The 21,027-nt window shown below is 46.1% G+C and overlaps 1 protein-coding gene and 1 long non-coding RNA gene across 2 annotated transcripts in view; one reads left to right on the forward strand and one right to left on the reverse strand.

The window, feature by feature from the left end:
- The window catches only part of PANX1 (pannexin 1), a 45,978-nt gene extending 43,626 nt beyond the window's left edge, over positions 1 to 2,352 (forward strand). Inside the window, exons 4-5 of the mRNA XM_015085308.3 lie at positions 647 to 1,305; positions 1,848 to 2,352. Of these exons, the coding sequence (XP_014940794.2) occupies positions 647 to 1,305; positions 1,848 to 1,927 (739 nt within the window). The 3' untranslated portion in view covers positions 1,928 to 2,352. The remainder of the gene's footprint in view (positions 1 to 646; positions 1,306 to 1,847) is intronic.
- Positions 2,353 to 2,566: 214 nt separating this feature from the next.
- LOC113593801 (uncharacterized) overlaps positions 2,567 to 21,027 on the reverse strand; it is a 65,866-nt gene continuing 47,405 nt past the window's right edge. Inside the window, exons 3-6 of the long non-coding RNA XR_008290542.1 lie at positions 19,868 to 20,014; positions 15,465 to 15,757; positions 11,247 to 11,488; positions 2,567 to 2,705 (exon numbers count right to left, since the gene is read on the reverse strand). This is a non-coding gene — a long non-coding RNA (uncharacterized LOC113593801). The remainder of the gene's footprint in view (positions 2,706 to 11,246; positions 11,489 to 15,464; positions 15,758 to 19,867; positions 20,015 to 21,027) is intronic.

Raw genomic sequence — 21,027 nt, forward strand, 5'->3', positions numbered from 1 at the left:
GCAGTGCATTGCCTGTTGCACAGTCTTCTCTGGTTCTTGTCATCAACAATGGTGATCGTATTTATAGCTAATATTCCCGATACCACATTGAGCTCTCCTAGTACATTATCTCATTTAACCCTCAGAATGTCATTACAACTAACTGCATTTATTTACTGCCCCCCCCCTTTTCCCCAGATAAAAACATTCTCCCATAGCTACCAGTGGGAGAGCTGGGACCTGACCCTGGTCTGTCCGTCTGGAGCCTGACCCCCCTTGCCTGCAGGAGGCGCGCATGTTCTGGTTAGGCTGGAAAGTCTTTATTCTGCACACTTGAGAAAATTGTAGGTTGTTTTTTTTTTTTTTTTTAAAGTAGTAGAATCAAACAGTCAACATTTAGCATTTACTGAGTGCCAGGCACTTTAAGGATTTACAATTATAACTCATTTAATGAACCAGACCTTTAAAACGTTAAGGGGGAGAGCATTTTATTTATTTATTTTTTTAAACAGGATTTTATTCCCTGATACCCCAGCGAAGTTATAGGTAAAGTAGGGAGGGAGGAAAGGTGTTTGAGATTTTTAGTGTGATATTGCTCTGTGTGTACGTCTTTAACATTTGATCTTCGTAAGGGTTGAAGTTTTTATTCTCCCCCCACCCCCTTTAGTTTGTGGGAGATATCTGAAAGCCACTTCAAATACCCAATTGTGGAGCAGTACTTGAAGACGAAGAAACACTGTAACAATTTGATCATCAAGTACGTCAGCTGCCGGTTGCTGACCCTCAGCATAATACTGTTAGCGTGCATCTACCTGGGCTATTACTTCAGCCTCTCCTCCCTCTCAGATGAGTTTGTCTGCAGCATCAAGTCGGGGATCCTGAGAAATGACACCACCATCCCCGAGCGGTTTCAGTGCAAGCTCATCGCCGTCGGCATCTTCCAGCTGCTCAGCTTTATCAACCTCATGGTGTACATCCTGTTGGCTCCCGTGGTTGTCTACACGCTCTGTGTTCCGTCCCGACAGAAGACGGACATTCTCAAAGTGTACGAAATCCTGCCCACTTTCGAAGTCCTGCGTTTCAAGTCTGAAGGGTACAACGACCTGAGTCTCTACAATCTTTTCCTGGAGGAGAACATAAGTGAGCTCAAGTCCTACAAGTGTCTGAAGGTGCTGGAGAACATCAAAAGCAGCAGCCAGGGTGTCGACCCAATGCTTCTCCTCACGAACCTTGGCCTGATCAAGATGGACGTTGTCGACGGCAGAGGACCCGAGACTGTAGAGATGATGGCACAGGAGGAGGAAGACCCGACAGCAGAGCTCAAAGGTAGGGTTAGCTCTCAGGGCAGAGGCTGAGGAAGCCCACGGAACACCCAGGCGGCCGGCCTCCACGAACCATCCCGTCTTTACCCCGGCCCGGCGTCCCTAAACCATTCTCCTGTGTGGTCTTAGGTGAGACCCCTCCCCTACTGGGTGACGGAGGGAGAGAACTGGTCAGACCTCCACAGGAAGGTGTGCCTCCTCCAGACTGTTCTCTCCTCCTTTTCCTCCTCACGCTGTCTCCTGCGCTGCCTCTTGCTCAGGCATTCCTGCTTGCTGTCATGCTCGCTCATGCTTGTCCCGTTCTGCTGCTTCTGTCCCTGCACCTCTGAGCCTCTTGCCTGTTGTTCTCCACCTCCTTTCAAAGAGACTGAAAGGTCATTGATTTAGTCGTGGCGCTGACCTAGCTTCACTGTGCTCTGAAATTTGGCTCAGAAGCAAAAGCCGGTAAGGCAAAGAATGCTGAGATTTCTAGAAGGGAAAGTAATTCCTGCTGTGGCTTCCTGCTGTGTGACTTCTGCCATCAATATTTGTTTTCCATTTTGACAGATTTGAATGCACCCAGTGAAACTAAAGTAAGCAATGGAGGGAAGGATGCTCGGCAGAGGCTTCTGGATTCTTCTTGCTGAAGGTTTTTTCCTTTGAACTTGAGATCTGTGACTTCTGTGAGGTGGGATTTGTAACGGCTGAAGCACTCGGTCGGGTTTCCAGCTGGTTTGCAGCCAGTGCTTCTTGGTAGAAACACTGAGCTTGTCTTATCGAGTCCCTGATGAAAATTACGGTCAACAGAATGGTGTGGAAGTAAGGTTCATGGACTTCCAACGAGAAGCACCATGGAGATAAGTGAACCACAGCAAGTGTTGATGTGTAAGTCCTCATCGAATGGAAAGTGGAAAGGCTCATCAAAGAGTCCTAGCCCTTTGAGTGCCTCAGAGGGACACCTTTCTGTGGAGATAGTGCAGTGAGACTCAGAGCTACCAGCAAGGACTTTGGGAGGCCTTATTTTTAATTTGTTTTAGGAAAAAATAATAAACATGTCAGGATACAATTTTAATCTGAGTCTCCTCTGTGTTAATAACTGTTGGACAAGAGAAACATCCACCGACCCACAGGCAGTCCTGCTCCCGGTGGTGTCCTAACCTGGGGACGGTGCTGGTGTCTCTTCACACTGCTGCTTGTCACCCTGGCTAACTGAAATCGCTGACCGTGGTTTGTCTCACTCTGCTGGGAAGGGCTGCGGGCCCATGCACTGCTCTGACGGGAGACTTGGTGAACGAGATGTGTGCAAAGGATACTTCATTGTGACTTCTGTACAGGAAAAGAATGCCGCAAAAAGGGCCCCGTGGGGAAATCTGCACGTGCACAGCAACTCAGTTTTCCAAGAGGTTTTCTGCAGGTAATCCTCTGCTGTCAAAAGAATGGAAACAGGATGTTACTTAAATGAGCGGAACACAGAATGCTTAAAACAAGGGACATTTTGCTTATTATGATCAGAACATATGAATGACATCTGCCATATGGCGTGCTTGGAGCCAGAACAACTTAGCGGTTTATTTACACTGGAGCATATCTTTTAAAAATTCATTTTAATTTAGAAGTGTATGATATCAAACTTGAGGCCATTTGGGAAGGATGTTCTGGTTTTGATGGAGAATTATAGACTACATGTTAAAAACGGGTATATAACACCCAAGCATTATTTCATAAACATTTAAGTCCGATTCAGAGTATGTTAAAAAAAACTTTTCCCTTTCTAACCATGTAAGTGGGTCCTAACTATGTTTACATTTTATACAAAATTCTTTAAAACCGTATCTGTGGATCTCCCTGTGTTTGTTCTTAGGACGTTAACACATTTCTAAAGTAAGTAATCCTCAGGAACCTAAAGTTTACGTTTGACTCTTAGCGATAGTTGTTTAATATAATTACTGTTTTTTGAAAAACAAAAGTTATATAAGCTGAGAATATTCTGAGCATATTCTAGTCTCTCTCCAGAGTATTCACAGAAGTGGATTTTAGCTGTGCCTCTGTGATGGTTTCTGAGATGGAAAGCTAATAATAATAAGTATTAAGGATGCAGTCCGTGCTTTAAATTATTCTTATTACGTGATATTTATTACCATTGAATTACAGTGTGATTTAGAAATGGTAGTAACCTAAATATCCCATTTCCCCTCATTTTTGTATCACTGTGTGTGTCTGTTCACTGTTCACAGTTCTCCTCACTGGTTTCTTTTTATACTCGGAAAAGATTTCTGAGAGGTATTTTTCTATCATATACTTCCCCCGCCCCCACAAAAGCTTCATCTTCTCTACAGGCTGCCCCTTATTTGTATTTTGAAGAAGTAAAAGTGGATCCATTATCTTAGGAAAACAGCAGCTCTGTAAGCCCTGGCACACGCAATCCTTTCATTAGGATTGTGGTTGGAGTCCTTGACCTCTGTTCCTTTTTGCTGTTCCCACCTGCTGAGCTCCAGTGGGGTCTGCGATGTCCCGGGCTAGTCCTGCTAGTCACTGATTGTGTGGCTGTGATGAATAAGGCACAGCTTTGAGGAGTTCACAGTCTAGTCAAAGGCCGCAAAGGCAGAGGCAGGTACAAAAAAGGAGCAGCCACAATAAAGGCCCTTCCAGAAAACTTCCAGCAAACGCTCTGTGTTCTTGGTGGATGCCATATTGTTTTCCTCTCTGCCGTAGCCTCTGTAGCCGGTGGTTTTAAGAATCTGGTCGCAGTTTTTCCCAGAGTTTCTTTAGCCACAAGTACTCCAGTCTGAAGCTTAGACAAAACGATAAGGTATCGATTTTGAGTAGTAGGAGCTCCACTGGCCTTTTGCACCTGGCCTTGCGGGTGAGGGCAAGCCTGTGGCGGACATGGAGTTGCCCGTGAACGACAGTCGTGGAGCCAAGGGGCTGATGTGGATGCCTGGTCATACATTCTGGCTTGGGAAAAAGTGTTATCAAGAAAGGTAACTCGTTCATCTCCTGTGAGTTGCTGGCTTACAGGACTACTTTTGAGCATCCCATTTTCTGAGGGTAAGAGTCATTTAAAAGGGGACAGACCGATCCTAAATGTGTACCCCAGCGACTGACTTTGTTTCCGGCTCACGTCTTCCTAGTAAAGCACCAGCTGGGCCTCGAACGGATCATTCTGAAAGCAGTATCCAGCCACGTGTTCGCTTTTACCACACGGAAGGCAGAGACTTCCCATCTTAAGACGGGAATGTAGACATTCTTAAGCCTCCAGGAAGTTACAGACCCCTTGCCAATACTTTTAAAGCTACGAACCCTTTCCTCTGGGATGCACACAACACTAAATACACCTTCAGGGGCCATCGTCGTCCACGAAGCTGTGCTCTTGTGGCTGGAGACCAAGGCGCACGGCACAGAACGGAGGCCCCTTTGTCCACGTGGAAAGCTGCTGCGTATTTAGTGAAATCATGTCTGCGCACTCTTGAGCGTGCTCTACCTTTTGAGGAATGGATTTCATTTTGTAGAGTCAGGCTGAAAAAGTCAACTAAGAGAGTGCGTGTGGCTGGCAGTGGCCCGGAGCAACCCCTGTCCGGCTTCTCTAGAGTGCGGGTGAGGGTGAGCACAGCCCTTGTCAAATGCTTTGTCCTCCTTTGTAGCTGTGCTGTGAAAATGCGAGAACTTCCAGCTGTGCGGCAGGGCTTGCTGCACGTCTGTGTTTCGCTCGCTCGTAGAAGCTCCCTGTTCACTGAGCATCCTCTCCTATCCAACACTGAGCGGAGGTGGGGTGGGGGCGCTGCCGGCCTCCGCCCTGTGACAGGGAGTTCTGCTCCTGGGGGTGGATTGCCGCATGCGTTTTAAACTGTGTTCGCGTTGGTTTATTTTGCTTATTGTCAGTCCCAGTTGACAGAATATCTACAGTGATGGGAGTTGTTATCTAGTGCTGTACCGCAGGCTCCTAACACAGCGACTGGCTGGAGTGTAACGGACGTTGTGTAAATATTTGGTGAACACATGAACACACTGTTAGGAGAAGTCCTAGTTTGTTGGCAACTAACTGTTGATTTAAAAGGCAAACCGTCCTTGGCAGGAGACGAGAGGGGAGACTCAGCCTCACGGTGGAGAGAGGAATATTTCTGTAAATGACTAGGTCTCTACATGTAAGTAATGACAGTCCTTGGCTTTTTACTGTGAAGTTGTGACCAGTTTCCAAGTTCAGTACAAGTTCAGTGTTGCCTTGCAGTGATGAAATTTTTTTTTTTTGAAATTGAAGTTTTAAAGCCCCTGATCTCCGTTATTTCCCAGAACGACCTCTTGAAAAGGAACGTTGATTGAAATGCGCAATTGCCAGTAATTGGGGGTTCTTCTGAGGGCGTGGAGATGAAGTGGCTCCTTCTGGGCGATCGTTGGCCTTTTGGTCCTGTTTTTCACAAGTGATGTGAAACCTTTAAAAAAGATTGGCAAAGATGATATTGTGTCATTTGTGGAACATAATAGATGTTAATTCGTGATTGCTTTGTTCGGCCTGCTGGAAATGAAATGTATTGTTTCAGCGTTCTCTCTTTAGCCGTAAAAATACTGTGTCACTGAAAGCATGTGTTTGATCCGTGATTGTTCTTCAAGTTCTTGAAAGCGACAAGAGTTTCTAATGCCTTGAGTGCTCTCCCCTGCCCACCAGAGGAGGAAAGTCCTTGCAGAATTTGACAGTGTCACCAGTGTTCCCTACAAAGGATGAAGCCATCAATTCCTGTTTACAAGTCGGAGTTTTTTAAAGGCACCGTAATTACAGCCTAATGGGGTTCTGTAAAGCGGCGCTCTAGGTGTAATTCACATTCTTTTCAACGACCAAACATCTCCAGAACTTTTAAAGAGAGACACGCATGCTCTTTTTGCTGTATCATTTGGTAAGAACGATCACTTTCTGTTCCACAAGGATCAAAGGATGACAGCGTATCATGGTTAGAAAACGGTCCTTAAAAAAAGCACAAGAACCTTGAAACTCTCCAGTTTGGTGGCTATCACTGTTACATTTTTGTATTTCCATGTAAGCCGCCTGTCCAAGTTCTGCGTTCTGATCCAGCCGGCCTCCCTTTAGGGAGGGATGAAAGATGGATCCCTCCCTAAATCAAGGCTGCTGTGTAGGGAAGGGTGAAGCACTGTTTTGGTTCTGCACTGTTATGCCCACCTAAATAAAACTTCTCTCAGCAGTGAAAAATGTGTCTTCCTGCTTCTTGCCTTCTCTTCAAGGAAGACGGGCCCTGAAATGCGTGGGGAGGCCCGTATTCCTCTCTGCTGGACACATGAGATTCACTAGGTACTCTCCACAAGCCGTCTGGCAGCAACCGAAGAACAAAGTCCTCGATTAAGGGCCCACGGATCCTGCAATTTCCACAGCAGAAATCACACGCGCTTTATTGCCTAGAATCGAGTCCCAGGTCCTGCCCACTAAGGGGGAGGAGATTGTACAGGTGTAACCACGGGGGAGAATCATAGGGCCATCTTGGGAGGGTCTCCTAAATCCCAGCCCCTCTGTCTCTGAGCTTTCTGTACAACCTTGACATCTGTCTGAGGCCTCCCTCCATTCCCAGAGCTATCTTCGAGCCTCTGACCCCCTCTTTCCTGAATTTCTCTTATAGTCTTTCCCTGTCCTAAGCATCTTCTACGTTCCTCTCAAGACTGTTGAGAATACAAATCCGGTCATGCCAGCCCTCCCCACCTCACCCCCACCATTTTAAATCCCTTGAGAGTCTTCACGGATTTGGGGATAAAGAACACACTTCTGCTTCTTCAGGCTCATCTCTACCACCGTCCCTCCCGTCTCGGATGCAGCCTCATGTCCTGCTCCTTAAAGGACCCTCTTCTTCCTCAGGCGCTCTTCCCTGTCCCCACCCCCTCTTCCCTTCTGTTCAAAAGTCAGCTCTGTGTCAGTGGGAACGTCAAATGGTACAGCCACTATGGAAAACAGGATGTCAGGTCCTCAAAAAATTAAGCATAGAATTACCATCTGATCCAGCCAGCAACCCCACTTCTGGACCTGTAGTAGCTCAGGCTGCCATAACAGAACCCCAGAGGCTGGTGGCTTACACAACAGAATTACTTTCTTATGAGAAGGGACCCTCTTTCTGGAGGCTAGACATCCAAGGTGGAGGTTCCAGCCAATTCAGTGTCTGGTGAGAACTCTTCCTGGCTCGCACACAGCTGCCTTCTTGCCACGTCCACACGTGGCTTTCCTTGGTGTATGTGGTGATTGGGGTGGGGCTGGGGTGAGGGTGGCGACATATGTCTCTTTTCCTCTTCTAAGGCTACTAGTCCTATGGTGTTAGGACCCCACCCTTATGAGCTCATAATTATCTCCTCAAGACCTTATCTCCAAATACAGTAGCATTGAGGGGCTAGGGTTTCAACATATGAACGGGTGGGGGCGGGGGCAGAGGGAGAAGAACTGTCCAGTCTGTGCACTAACATGTTAAGGTGACAAAAGGGTCTTTGTCATGTCTGTGTGGAAATTAGGAAACCTTGATTTTTATAACCACACTAGATCTTGTGACATGCAATGATACCTTTAGAGAGCTGCCTGTAGGCAGGTATATTCCTTCCCCTTTTTGCACATGATCCCCCGTGAGCTAACAAGCTTTGGCGTTCTTCAGAGCAATCTGGAAAACTGCCTGCTGGGCTATATAGTCCTCGGTAAGACAGGGAACAAAGCCTTTACTAACCTACTTTGAGGTTGACTTTTTTTTCAGTCAGCAAGTCCAAAGCAGGGTGTATAACTCAGAGAACTGAAATTCGGGTCTTTTTTGAGAGAGAGTAAGAGCACAAACAGTAGAGGGAGTAGGGAGAGAGAATCTTACACAGGCGTCAGATTCAGCACACAGCCCAACTCAGAGCTTGATCTCATGACCCTGAGATGATGATCTGAACCCAAGCCAAGAGACGCTTAACTGACTGAGCCACCAAGGTGCCCCTGAAATTGGGCTCTTGAAGAACTGTACATCTGTGTTACAGCACCATTATTCACAATAGCCAAAATATGGAAGCAACCAAAATGTCCATCGGTGGATGAACCGATAATGGAATCATTTATATACAGACCCTCCTTAAAAAAGGAAGCAATTTCTGATACATGGTGCAACATGGATGAACCTTGAAGACATCATACTCAGTGAAACGAGTCAATCACAAAAAGACAACCTCATAGGATTCTACTTCTATGCATTGCCTAGAGCAGTGAGATTCACAGAAATAGAGTAGAATGGGGTTTTCCAGGGGCTGGGGAGAGGGGACAAGAGAGTTTGTTTAAACAAAACAGAGTTCAGTTTTGCAAAATGGAAAGAGTTCCACAGATTGGAGAGTGGTTATACAACAATGGGAATGCACTTATCACTACTGAAATGTACACTTAAGAGTGGTTAAGGTGTTAAATGTTATGTTACGTGCATTTTGCCACAGTAAGAAAAATGCTCCAGCATCCACTGCAGGCATCCCTCTGTTACCCACCCCCCCCCCCACTCCTCTTAAAAACCGCACCGCTCCCCCTGCTGAGCTCAGATCACACATTTTGGCTTAGTGCAAGGCAGGACTGCCTGTCTCCCACTGTTGGAACAGTGCCTTCCTGTCCCTGATTCCTGGCACCTGGCCCGCAGCCTAGGCATTTTTCATACCTTCATATCCCCCATGATGTCTCCTGGGAATGCCCAGTGCAGACAGACGAAAGCATCAAATGAGAAGGGACGCTCCCCTGGCCGATCATTGGTCTCGGCACTGCTCCCTCCAGTTTGCCCAATCCAAGGTGTCCAAGGACAAGGCATCTTCTGTTTCCTTCTCCCACTTCAGTGACTGAGGGCTTAACTGGGGCCTTTCTGAAACACTTTTTTTTTGACATTTACTTTTGAGAGAGAGAGAGAGAGAACAAGCAGGGGAGAGACAGAGAAAAAGAATCCTAAGCAGGCTCTGCACTGTCAGCGCAGAACCTGACTTGAGCTGAAACCAAGAGTCGGATGCTTAACTGACTGAGCCACCCAGGAGCCCTTCTAAGGCACTTTTAAGGAGCTTTCCTGGTTGGTGATTTCACCATCTGCACCCATGCCCATTTATGTCATTTCATTTTCTAGGGGTTCTAACGTACTTTGCAGGTAAAATTAAATTTCCTTCCAACCTGCAGCCCATTGACACATACTTGAGGTAAACACAGAGTGTAACATTTCTCCAGGAACTCCCTGCTGTCTTAACGTGAATGCTTTGTTGGAGGGAAAAACCACCTTAGCTCCACAATAGCTCTGCCTCCAGTTTCCTGTGAATCTTCTTTAGCATATGAAAATCTCTTTGGAAACTTCCTTTTTGCCTTTACCTCCCCAAGTCCACAGTATATAACCAGCCATTCTTCACAACCCCAGTGCAGCTCTTTCTGCCCATGGGTCCTGTCCCCAGGCTTTAACAAAATCACCTCTTTGCACCAAAGACATCTTCAAGAATTCCTTCTTGACCATCAGCTCCAAACCCCACTATCACCCCGAAACCTCATCACAACCACCCCCACCACCCGGGGATGAGGGCAGGGGGATGGGAGAGAGGTTGGGCTGGAGACTGCCGACTTGAGTCAGCAGCTCTGTGCCCTTCCTGCTAAAACTGAATTACAGTGAACAGCAGAACGGACAATTTGTTGATTCAAATCCCACCCCTTCCCCCTTCAAATAACATCAGTGTCCTAGGTTCCCCTTCTTGAAAATGAGATGAGAAAATGAGAAGGAACACGTAAATGCTCCTTTGTGGTCTAGTGACTGCAGACCCCTCAGGGAAAGGAGACGCAAGTCAAATCCAGCGAATGAAAGGACTCTCGCAAGAGTCCTGTTTGATTGTTTCAATGTGGCTTTTCAGATGTGAGGGAAAGGAAAACCAGAGAAACGAAAATGTTGTCAAAAATCATTTCTAAATCCCCAGAACTGTGATTCACATTACCCTCAGGAAGCAGAGTCCCTCAGAACCAGAGCTTCCATGGAAACTTCAGGAATGTAAAAGGGACTGTTCTGATGGTGATTTCAGAGGTAAAGATTTTAATGTTCATCTCTTTTGCTCATTTTGAATATGAAAACTGCTACCAAGGAAGCACTGTTAAGCAGAGAGGCCCTGGAGGCTCTTTACCATCTTTTAAAGTACTCTATAAATAATATCACCTCTTGAGATAAGGAAGATCATTTAAGAGAAATTACCCAAAACTACGGCTGCTACAAAAGGGAGAAGAAAAAAGAGTCAGCATTAGAATAAGCATGGCTAGATAGGCTGTCCAATAGAATATGAGAGCCACATAATTTAGAATTTTCTAGTAGCCACATAAAAAAGTAAAAGGAGGGGTGCCTGGGTGGCTCAGTCCGTGAAGCGTCCGACTTCCCTTAGGTCACAGTCTCTCGGGTCGTGGATTCGAGCCCCACGTCGGGTTCTGTGCTGACAGCTCAGAGCCTGGAGCCTGTTTTGCATTCTGTGTCTCCCTCTCTCTCTGTCCCTCCCCTGCTCACGCTCTGTCTCTGTCTCAAAAAAAAAAAAAAAAAAAAAAAAGTAAAAGGAGACTGGTGAAATTAATGTTAATAATTATTTTAACCCAATATACCAAAAATATAATTTCAATATATAACCAATATAAAACATAGTGAGACATACATTTTTTTGTACTAAGTCTTAGAACTACCAGCCATGTATTTTACACTTACAGCATATGTCATGTCAGACTAGCCTCATTTAAAGTGCTCAGTGGTCACACGTGGCCAGTGGCTACCATATTGGACAGGGTAGGTCAAAACAGAGTGCTGTGCCCACATCTTTGCTCCTACTCAAAGGCTTGTGCTTTAAATTTCATTGTGCCTTTGCCAGTGTCTTTCTTCTGGCCTGGGGTTCTCTCTTCTTGAAGCCTAGCTCCTTTCTGAAAGATCATCTGACCTTCTCAGAAGGGCGCGTGTCCTCTGCTTGAAACTCAACAAGTCAGTGAGTACTCACACCACCTGCTTGCGAAGAGTTGTGCATCAGATACCTCCCTCTGAAGCAGCTTTCATCTGGAGTGAGAGTTGGTGGCTGCTTCCCCAACCGCTCTCGCTCTCTCTTGCCTTGTTTTGTTTGTTGCGACTTGTCCTCGTTCTCCTCAAATGAGCCATAGACCTGTTAAATTCAGGCATCTGGTCTCAGTGTCTCCACGGTACGCCTCCCCACGCCAACCTCCGCGTAGCAAATGCCAAGCACAGCTAGAAGAAACGAGATGGGGAAAGTTAAGTCTGTGGGTGAAGAAGTGTTCCGTTCCTCTGAGAGCAAACTGCGGGTGCTCAGGGTCATTCCTTCTCCTTCAACCAAAGTCTTGATGAACCTGGGCCAAGAGACGTAATAAAAGTGCACAGCAGAGGCCCTCCAAAAATGTCTGTCCACCAGTGAGCTAAAGCATAGACTCTCACCACCCAGGTGGAAAAAAACATACTGCATGTGTTCCCTTGGCAGGATCAGGCACTGAAACTCTGAAGAGAGAACTTCGAAGTCAGCGAGTAGAGAACAACTTGGGACTATAATGGGCTGGCTTACGGCGTCTCCCTTTCCACACCCAAAGCCCTTGGTAGACAGAGAAGCTCACAGTTCCGAGGTTAGAGTGTTGTTGAAAACCAACTCTCATATTTTGCAGCCAAAATGGAACTCCCAGAGAGAATGTGGAATAAAGAGGAGCATTAGCTCTCTTGCTTTGCTGGGCAAAAGAGGCTGCCACCCGCTGAGGCCTTTAAAAACTGCAAGCTGGGTGGGAGGAAGGGGCTGGTGGGTTTTATAGGGAAATAATGGGATCTTGCCACTTTCAACAGGAATTGTGTACCTCCTGCCAGCCTCTTTTGTTACATTTTCCAGGTGGTACTGGGTTCCTGAAGCAAAAGGCTAAGAAGGGAGGAGGGGAGTTTTGCAGAAGAGAGGAAAAGATTACTCAGTTGCAGCTTCGTGAAGCATTAGTGCAGCCATATTGATTTTTGTTCAACTCTATGCTTTTAAGCGGTTTCAAGAGAAGTGAATCAAATTTTTACTCTCCTACTAAGAGCTATCTATATGACCTCCAGGAGCTTCAGGTTTCTCTTCTGTAGAATGGGATAATAATATCTCATAGGCTTTCTGAACTTTTATTTGGAAGTACTTATAGACCCACAGGAAACTGTAAAATTAGAACAGAAAGGTCTCCTTTACCCTTCACCCAGCCTTCCCCAATGGTAACATCTTACAAATTATAGTATGATATCAAAACCAGGAAATGGACATTGGTACAATCTACATGCTTTATTCAGATTTCATCAGTTTTACATGCACTCATTTGTGTGTGTGTGTGTGTGTGTGTGTGTGTGTGTGTGTGCCTAGTTGGTACAATTTCTCACCTGCATAGATCTGTGTGACCACAATCAATCAAGATACAGACTGGTGTTTTAAAGTTTATTTATTTTATTTTGAGAGTGAGTGAGAGACAGCAAGTGCATGCAAACAGGGGAGGGGCAGAGAGAGAAGAGGGAGAGAGAAACCCAAGAAGGCTCCTCAATGTCAGCACAGAGCTGACTCCATCTCACAGACCATGAGATCAAGACGCAGACCATGAGATCACAGACGCAAGGCTCCATCTCACAGACCATGAGATCAAGAGTCAGACACTTAACCAACTGAGCCACCCAGGCACCCCAGAACTGTTTTATATCTACAAAAGGATTCCATGCTTCTCCTTTATAGTCAGGCCCCCACCCACACTTCCCCAATCCCTAGCAACCACTAATCTACTCTCTACCTCTATAATTTTGTCATTTCTACAATGCTTATATAAGTAGAATCATACAGAATATAACCCTTGGAAATGGCGCTTTTTTTTTTTTCACTCAGCATCATGCCCTGGAGATCCATTCATGTGGCTGCATGTATCAATAGCTCATCCCTTTTTTACTGTTGAAGAGTTTTCCATACAAGCTAGTTTTGAGGATCCCACAGAACAGCACAAAGGCAAGTCACGAGCACAGTGCTCAGCAAACATTAGGTCTTTCCTGGAAGCTGATTCTGAGCTCTTGCTGAAGATCAACACCAGCCTGGGACAGTGATTCACCCTGCCCATGAATTTACACTCTCCCTCAGTGTGTTTCCCCATTGTATACAGCCTTGTGGTCAGAGCTCGTCTGGTCCACTCCTTCCTTGCAGGGTGGAGGGTAGTATGGCGCAGAGAGACAGGAGGCCAAGTACGAGACGCCAGGTCATGCATTCAGGGTTCCTTCCACCATACTGTGCCTGCTCCCCAGCCCACAGCCTATGGCAGGTGGTTAATCCCGCACTTGGCCGGGGGCAGTCTGTGTACAGCGCGTCAGCTGGGAAACTGGGCTCCTCACCAAGTCAATGAGTCACCCCTGAGCACTGATTGAGTTGGGGCAGGGAGCCAAAGATTGTCAGTTTTCCCCTAGATACAAAGCTCGGGGGGGGGGGGGGTGCGGGAGCCTTCAAAACTTCAAACGCAACTTAACTACAAGATGAGGTTGGCATTCATTCATTCAACAAAGGCTTTTCAAACTCCTACTGTAACAGATGACGGATATAAAGTTGAGCAAACCAGTAGGCTTTGGTCTTCATGGAGTCTCCTGGAAATTTGGGCGTGGGGGGGTGTGCTGGGGGAGGCTGACAAAGACGAAGTCTTTGCTTCCATCCATCATTTCACTTCTTCTAGCTGTCTGCTCGGTGTGGGGCTCAGACTAAATAGCCTCTGAAGTCTAACATCTTTGCTTCTGGGATCAATACTGTCACGCTCTAGATCCTTGGAACCTGGAAAGAAGAAGAAAGGAATCAGTATTTGTTGAGTACCTGTATGCCAGGCATTTAAAAATATACATTATCTTCACAATCTAGTGAGAATGTTCCCTTAGTTTGGGGATGATAGATGTAATCAAGTGATTTAAGGGAACGGCTGCTTAAGGCAAGCTGCCCGAGTCCTGTCTGACCTCTGTATGACCTTGGCCCCTGACTCCTCTAGTCCTTGGTCTCCTCATCTATAATATCTATATCATCATGGGGTTTCGATGAGGATCAAAGGCATCTAAATAAAGGCACTCAACATTGTGCCGGCACATGGAAAACATTTAATTCTTGTTTAAAAAAAAAAAAAAGCCAAGTTCACAAAGTAAACCATATTTGAAAACTAGAAAACCCCCAACTCATGAAAAGGCAGGCAGCCTGGCGCACTGCAAAAGCTCAATTTGAGTTTTGATCAGAAAATCTGGTTCCGTGCCTTAGCTCTAAAATTACAAGAGGTGTCTGGGAAAGTCATTTAAAATGTTCTTCCTTGTGCCAAAGTTCACCTTTCAGGACTGTTGTGAAAATTCAAGGATATTATGCACCTGGCACCGAATAGAGCTCAGAAATAATGGCTATTTGTCTTACCTCAAATAGAAACCCACTAATGACAGCTAAGGACAAGGGAAGCCCCTTGAATGTTTTCATAGAACCCAACGGCGGGGCACTTGGCTGGGAAAGTATCTGGAAAGGTCGTTGCTAAGACAGGAAAACCTTCACTCTTTCCAAGAGCAGCTGGATACTTGATCCCGGGGTTTCGTGCCTGGGCCCCACACGAGTGGCAGCAGAGAGGTGGGGCTGTGAGGGTGGCTTGGGGATTTTCGGAACTACTCAGGAGTGTCCCTGAGTCAGCGAGCCAGATGGGCCCTGTGGGTGTGAACCTGCCAGCATTTGGAGCAGATGCTGGAGAAGCTTCCCCGGGGGACCCCCCAGCCCCCCGCCTGTGTGCTGACGGGCCAGCGTGGGTGTCAGCGCCCCTGTTCCCACGGGAGGGCACTGCGCACCCCTTCCCAGCCTGGAGCAGCGAGGAGTGAGGCCCCAGGCTGGCCGGCCCCTCCTCCCGTTCCTCCCCATTTCTTCCTTTTGTTTCCAGCCCCCGCCCAGGGCCTTGCTCTGCCCACTTAATGCTTTTAGGACTGAATCATTCAGGAAGAGGAAGAGTGTCATAATTTTCTGACACGTATTTTTCTAGCAACCTGTAACATTTCAGTCAAGCATTACTGGCTTGGGAGGAATTCTTTTTCAAGTGCATTTAAAGAGGGCTCAGAGGGTGGGCTCTCCAGCTGGCAGGCTGGCTCCCAGTGTGGTTTTGGTGCTTGACTTCAGGGCTCCTCAGCCTCCTGATGATTCCATATTCAGCTGAAAACTGGGGATAGTATCACCTACCTCAGAAGACCCTTGTGAGGTTCAAATGAGGGAAGACATACAAAGAGCTACGGTGCCTGGCACAAGTGAAGTCCGTTAGCTCTCCTTCCTTGATTTGACTCCCTTTGCTTGCTGTACAACGTAACCCTCCGTCAGCCGGTACTACGTTTTCAGGCTCTTGGTGGTTGCCTCACAATGGGAATCTATCCAGTTTACGGACGCCGAAAGGAGCCTGGTGAATTTAGGCTTCTGATGCTTCTAGAATCCACTCAACGAAGTCTCGGCTTATCCTCTCAGATCCTCAGCTTCCTCGTCTATAAAATGGGGACCATAATAGAATTGTTGAGAAGACCTATTGAGTAACATAGGTAGAGCACAGAGGCCCCGCGGAAACCCACACCCTATGGCAGATGTAATTATTCCCAATGTCACGGCTAAATCAGATAACATATACAAAGTGCTTGGGCCAGCGGATGCGCAGGATAGATTAGCCATTGCTCCCATAATCAGTATTAGGTCCATCCTTAAGAAACCAACTTTGGATTTGATACCCCCAAAAAGAGTCGTTTTTGCTGTGGATAGCTTCATGTGCATTTTTGCCTTGTACAAGAACTGAAGGTACTGAGGAGAGTGTTTGTCTCACAGCCCATTATCAATTCCAGAAGATTCTATTTGGACGAACTGCTTGGCTTCAGAAAGACACATGGATTGCAGGCAGGCACCCCATGTGCACAGTTAACGGGGCCTATTAAAACAGTGAACCACTAAAACGTAATGCAAAAGGTCTGCTGGGATTCACCCAGAGTTGTATAGGGCCTTCAAGTCTGAACTTCCTGTAGAAATCACTTTTGGTGACCCCAACATGACCCATTGGAAGGACGTGATGAAGATAAAATTCAGGCAGTTCTGAACCAGAGCCAGGGGACACTGGGTGCTACAAGCTATTGTCTCAGCTTTTAAAACATATGTTGCCATAAAATGAACATAACATCCAGAAACAATCTTGCCAGAAGTCGGGAATTACCCACAGGGGGAAAAACTTGCAAGTTGTTTGACAAGAGAAGATATCGTAAATCTCTTTCGTTGTCAGAATCGCTGTGCAGCCCCAGGACAGACCCCAGTTTCTGTAGTGCCAGGGGTAGAGCAGGTAGAAACTGATGGTGGAGGAAACCCTGTATGGACCTGGAGCCAACCTGGGGTCACGTGCGCTCATAATTCAGAGGCTGAGGTTCAGGGTGAGACATGTAGGCAATAATCAGGAAGACCCAAGCTCTCCAGCGGTGGTCAGAAGCAACCATCCTAAACCAGATGGCATGGCAACTTCTCACCTAGGAATTTTCTAGAGCTGTCCTCTTCCTCTCAATTCACAGAAACATGTGACAGCATCTCAACACGTCCTGGCCTGAGCTGAGCACAGTCTTCCATTTGTAGTAGGAAAGAACAGAGGTCCAGTAGGGTTATTAATTCTCATGATCTGAAAACCAATGAGCTTGTAACCTTTAAAGTTTGTCCCTTTCTCAGTCTCATCAACAGTTTTGCGTTTAACACTGTGAAATAACACAGCCATGTGTCCATTCACTCAACAAATATGTGTTACTACTAAATGCCTTCCTTCTTTAAATGTCACCACCTCGTCTCCATTCCCATGTGGCGACACCCTCCTCTTCCATTCATCTTGTAACTACTTTTTTGGCTGCCCAGGAAATTTACAGCAAGAGCTATGGTATAATTTGCACAATATCTACGATCCGCATGGTGGGCTACGTGGGTTTTTACATCTTCATTTCCTTTCACACGAGGTGATAAACCAGAGAGCTGAATTTGAAGGTTTGGTGATGGTGTGCCGAATACAAATTAACAGCCTGTGTCCAGAGCCTGGAGGTTGGATCCCCATTAGACGCTTCAAACCAATATCAGAAACAGGCTGCTCCGTCCACCACCTCCTTTACCCCAGCTATTCTTGCCCACTTCCCAACGGGCATCAGCTCTTTTAATTCTCTCTATATCCCCTTCAATCCCTGGTCTGCCTGGAGTGAGTAAAAGGAAACGGGGAAAATGTGGACAGTTGAAGCTGTGGTTCTCAAAGTGTAATCCCCGGATCAGCAGCAGCACCAGGGAGCCAGTAGAAATGCAAACCCCCAATCCCCACACCAGACCTACTGAATCAGAAACTCAGTGGGGGTGGAGGGGCAACTATCTTAACAAACTATTTTTTTTAATGTTTGTTTATTTTTGAGAGAGAGAGAGAGAGCACACACAGGAGAGGGGCAGAGAGAGACACACACACAGAATCCAAAGCAGGCTCCAGGCTCTGAGCTGTCTGATGCAGGGCTTGAACTCAACAAACCATGAGATCATGACCTGAGCTGACGTCTGAAGCTTAATCGACTGAGCCACCCAGGCGCCCCTTAACCAACTTTTTAAAAAATTTTTATTTATTTATTTTGGGAGAGAGAGACAGAAAGTGGGAGAGGGGCAGAGAGAGGGCTGGAGGGAGGGGGGGGAGAGAGAGAGAGAGAGAGAGAGAGAGAGAGAGAGAGAGAGAATCCCAAGCAAGCTCTGCACCATCAGTGTAGAGCCCGGTGTGGGGCTCAAATTCACGAATCATGAGATTATGACCTGAGCCAAAAGCAAGAACTATACTGAACCACCCAGGCGCCCCATAACCAACTATTTTAACAACCATCAAGATGATCCCAAAGCTTGAGAATAACTAATTCAAACCATTGCATAGAATGAAAGGCATCAACTTTTGGTCATAAATTAAGCACCTATATAAAGTATCTGTTTAACCCAGCCTAAGCTGATAAAGATTCCTTGAGAGCACTCCCAGCAGCTTACCACTGCCTTTGTTCTGCCTTCTCGCTTTTCAGGGGCTCCCAGAAAAGGAAATTCCTACAAAGAGAGAATATCAGTCCTGTTGTCCATATTCCCACTCCTCCCACTTAGCAGTGTCTTTGGAGACACCAAGATCAAGGCTCTCTGTGTGTGCCCCTTCAGTGTTTCTACATCTCTGGTGAAATGAAAATGTTTCTTCCCACAAAAAGATTAGGATACATTTCATATTAAGAGTGAAGCCTGTAAGAGGTGCCTGGGTGGCTCAGTCAGTTAAGCACCAAATTCGGCTTGGGTCATGGTCTCACCGTTCCCAAGTTCGAGCCCTGCTTCCGGCTGTGCTGACAGCTCAAAGCCTGCTGTGGATTCTGGGTCTCCCTCTCTTTCTCTGCCCCTTCCCCATTCATGCTCTCTCTCAAAAATAAAGATTAAAAAAATTTTTTTTAAAGAGTGAAGTTTTAAAAAAATCTGCTTGGAGGGGCACCTGGGTGGCTCAGTCAGTTGAGCGTCCATCTTCAGTTCAGGTCATGATCTTGAGGTTTGTGGGTTCAAACCCCACATGGGGCTCACTGCTGTCAGCATGGAGCCTGCTTCAGATCCTCTGTCCCCCTCTCTCTCTGCCCCTCCCCTGCTCACAATTGATCAAAAATGAGTGAACATTTAAAAATTTTTTTTAAATATTTAAAAATCTACTTGGAATGGCTACAATTAACAACTCAGGCAATGACAGATATTGGCAAGGATACAGAGAAAGAGGAATGCTTTTGCACTGCTGGTGGGAATGAAAACTGGTGCAGCCACTCTGGAAGACAGTATGAAGTTTCCTCAAAAAATTAAAAATAAAACTACCCTATGACCCAGTAATTGCACTACTAGGTATTTATCCAAGGGATACAGGTGTGCTGTTTTGAAGGGGAACATGCACCCCAATGTTTATAGCAGCACTATTGACAATAGCCAAAGTATGGAAAGAGCCCAATGTCCATCAATGGATGAATGGATAAAGAAGAAGTGGTGTATGTATGTGTGTGTGTGTGTGTGTGTGTGTGTGTGTATACACATACACAATGGAGTATCGCTCGGCAGTCGAGAAGAATGAAATCCAGCCATTTGCAATGACATGGATGGAACTAGAGTGTATTATGCTAAGCAAAAGTAGTCAGATAAAGACAAATATATGACTTCACTCATATGAGGAATTTAAGATACAAAACACATGAACATAAGGGAAAGGAAGCAAAAACAATAGAAAAAAGGGAGGGTGACAAAACACAAGAGACTCTTAAATATAGAGAACTGAGGGCTGCTGGAAGGGTTGTTGCGGGGGACAGACTAAATGAGCAAGAGGCATTAAGGAGGACACTCACTGGGATGAGTACTGGGTGTTATATGTTGGGGAAGAGTCACTGGCATCTACTCCTGAAATCATTATTATACTATATCCTAACTAACTTGGATGTAAATTAAAAAGTAAATTAAAAAAATCTGCTTGGAGATATTGCATGATCATGTCATGAGAAGTTAATTGAGGGGGAAGGAATGAGACACATATAAACACAAGGCAGCTGAATGGTTAAATGTACACCCACCTGTGTCTTTGCCAGGGGTCCACCACATCCTGGGAGATCTCAAAGTTCAGTCCAGGTCAGGGCCTTACATGGCCCCACTTGTCTAACTTTCTTCTCCACATGATTTCAGCAGTTCAGGGGCAGGGCCTGGAGGTTGAGTCTGGCTGCCTGCAACCACCGGAGGGTCAACAGAAGCGAGAATCCAGGAAGTGAGGCAGAGAGCTCTTCAGGCAACAACAAAGCTTGTTTTCAAATACATGCTCAAATAAATGCAACTGCATGAAACCACAGGGGTTGTTTATCTCTTGTTTGTTTGAAACATAGAAATAACCACAAGTTGGGGGGCGCCTGGGTGGCTCAGTCGGTTAAGCACCCGACTTCGGCTCAGGTCATGATTTCACAGCTGGTAAGTTCGAGCCCCGTGTCACGCTCTGAGCTGTCAGCCCAGAGCCTGGAACCTGCTTCAGATTCTGTGTCTCCCTCTCTCTCTCTGCCCCTCCCCTGCTCGTACTCTGTCTCTTTCTTTCTCTCTCAAAAATAAGTAAACGTGAAAAAATTTGTTTTAATAACCACAATTTTTAAATGTCAAGAGGGAGAGAAACAAATCTATCATTTCAAAAGCCAACCTAATGGCTACTGTAGGTTTTTGCATGAGATTTTCAGTCTTGGGCCGTTTGCACTCTGTGAAGTATGCCTTGTGTTTCGCGGGTGGTCTTTTCTCTTAATATCATCATTAATGCATTTTCTCCAGGTTGTTGCCAGGCAAACACTGCAATCTAACCAGAAGGTTACCTAGAACCATAGAACATCAGAGCTATATAGGACTCTGGAGGTCGTCTTCTCAAGGAATTCTTAGTTAGTTCTTCATAGATGCTTTGTACCACACCTGAAATTATTTGCAGAATTTTACCATAATCATGTACACCTTGCTAGGGATAACAATATTTATTTTTCATCTGATTCTCCAAATGGCTTAGACCCCCCAAATGTGATCCATTCTTTCCACAAGGGTCACTGTGTACAGCCCTTCAGGCTGTTCCTTGCACAACTCTGGGTGGGAGATTCACCCACTCAGGGTATAACACCCCATAGAAATGTGCAGTGCACAATCTGTATACACATGGATGATGGGCCTGCATTCTATTCTATACTCATTTTATGCTTGGCACCAAAGAGCAGAG

Source organism: Acinonyx jubatus, chromosome D1 (genome assembly GCF_027475565.1).
Source record: "Acinonyx jubatus isolate Ajub_Pintada_27869175 chromosome D1, VMU_Ajub_asm_v1.0, whole genome shotgun sequence".
Taxonomy (NCBI): Eukaryota; Metazoa; Chordata; class Mammalia; order Carnivora; family Felidae; genus Acinonyx; species Acinonyx jubatus.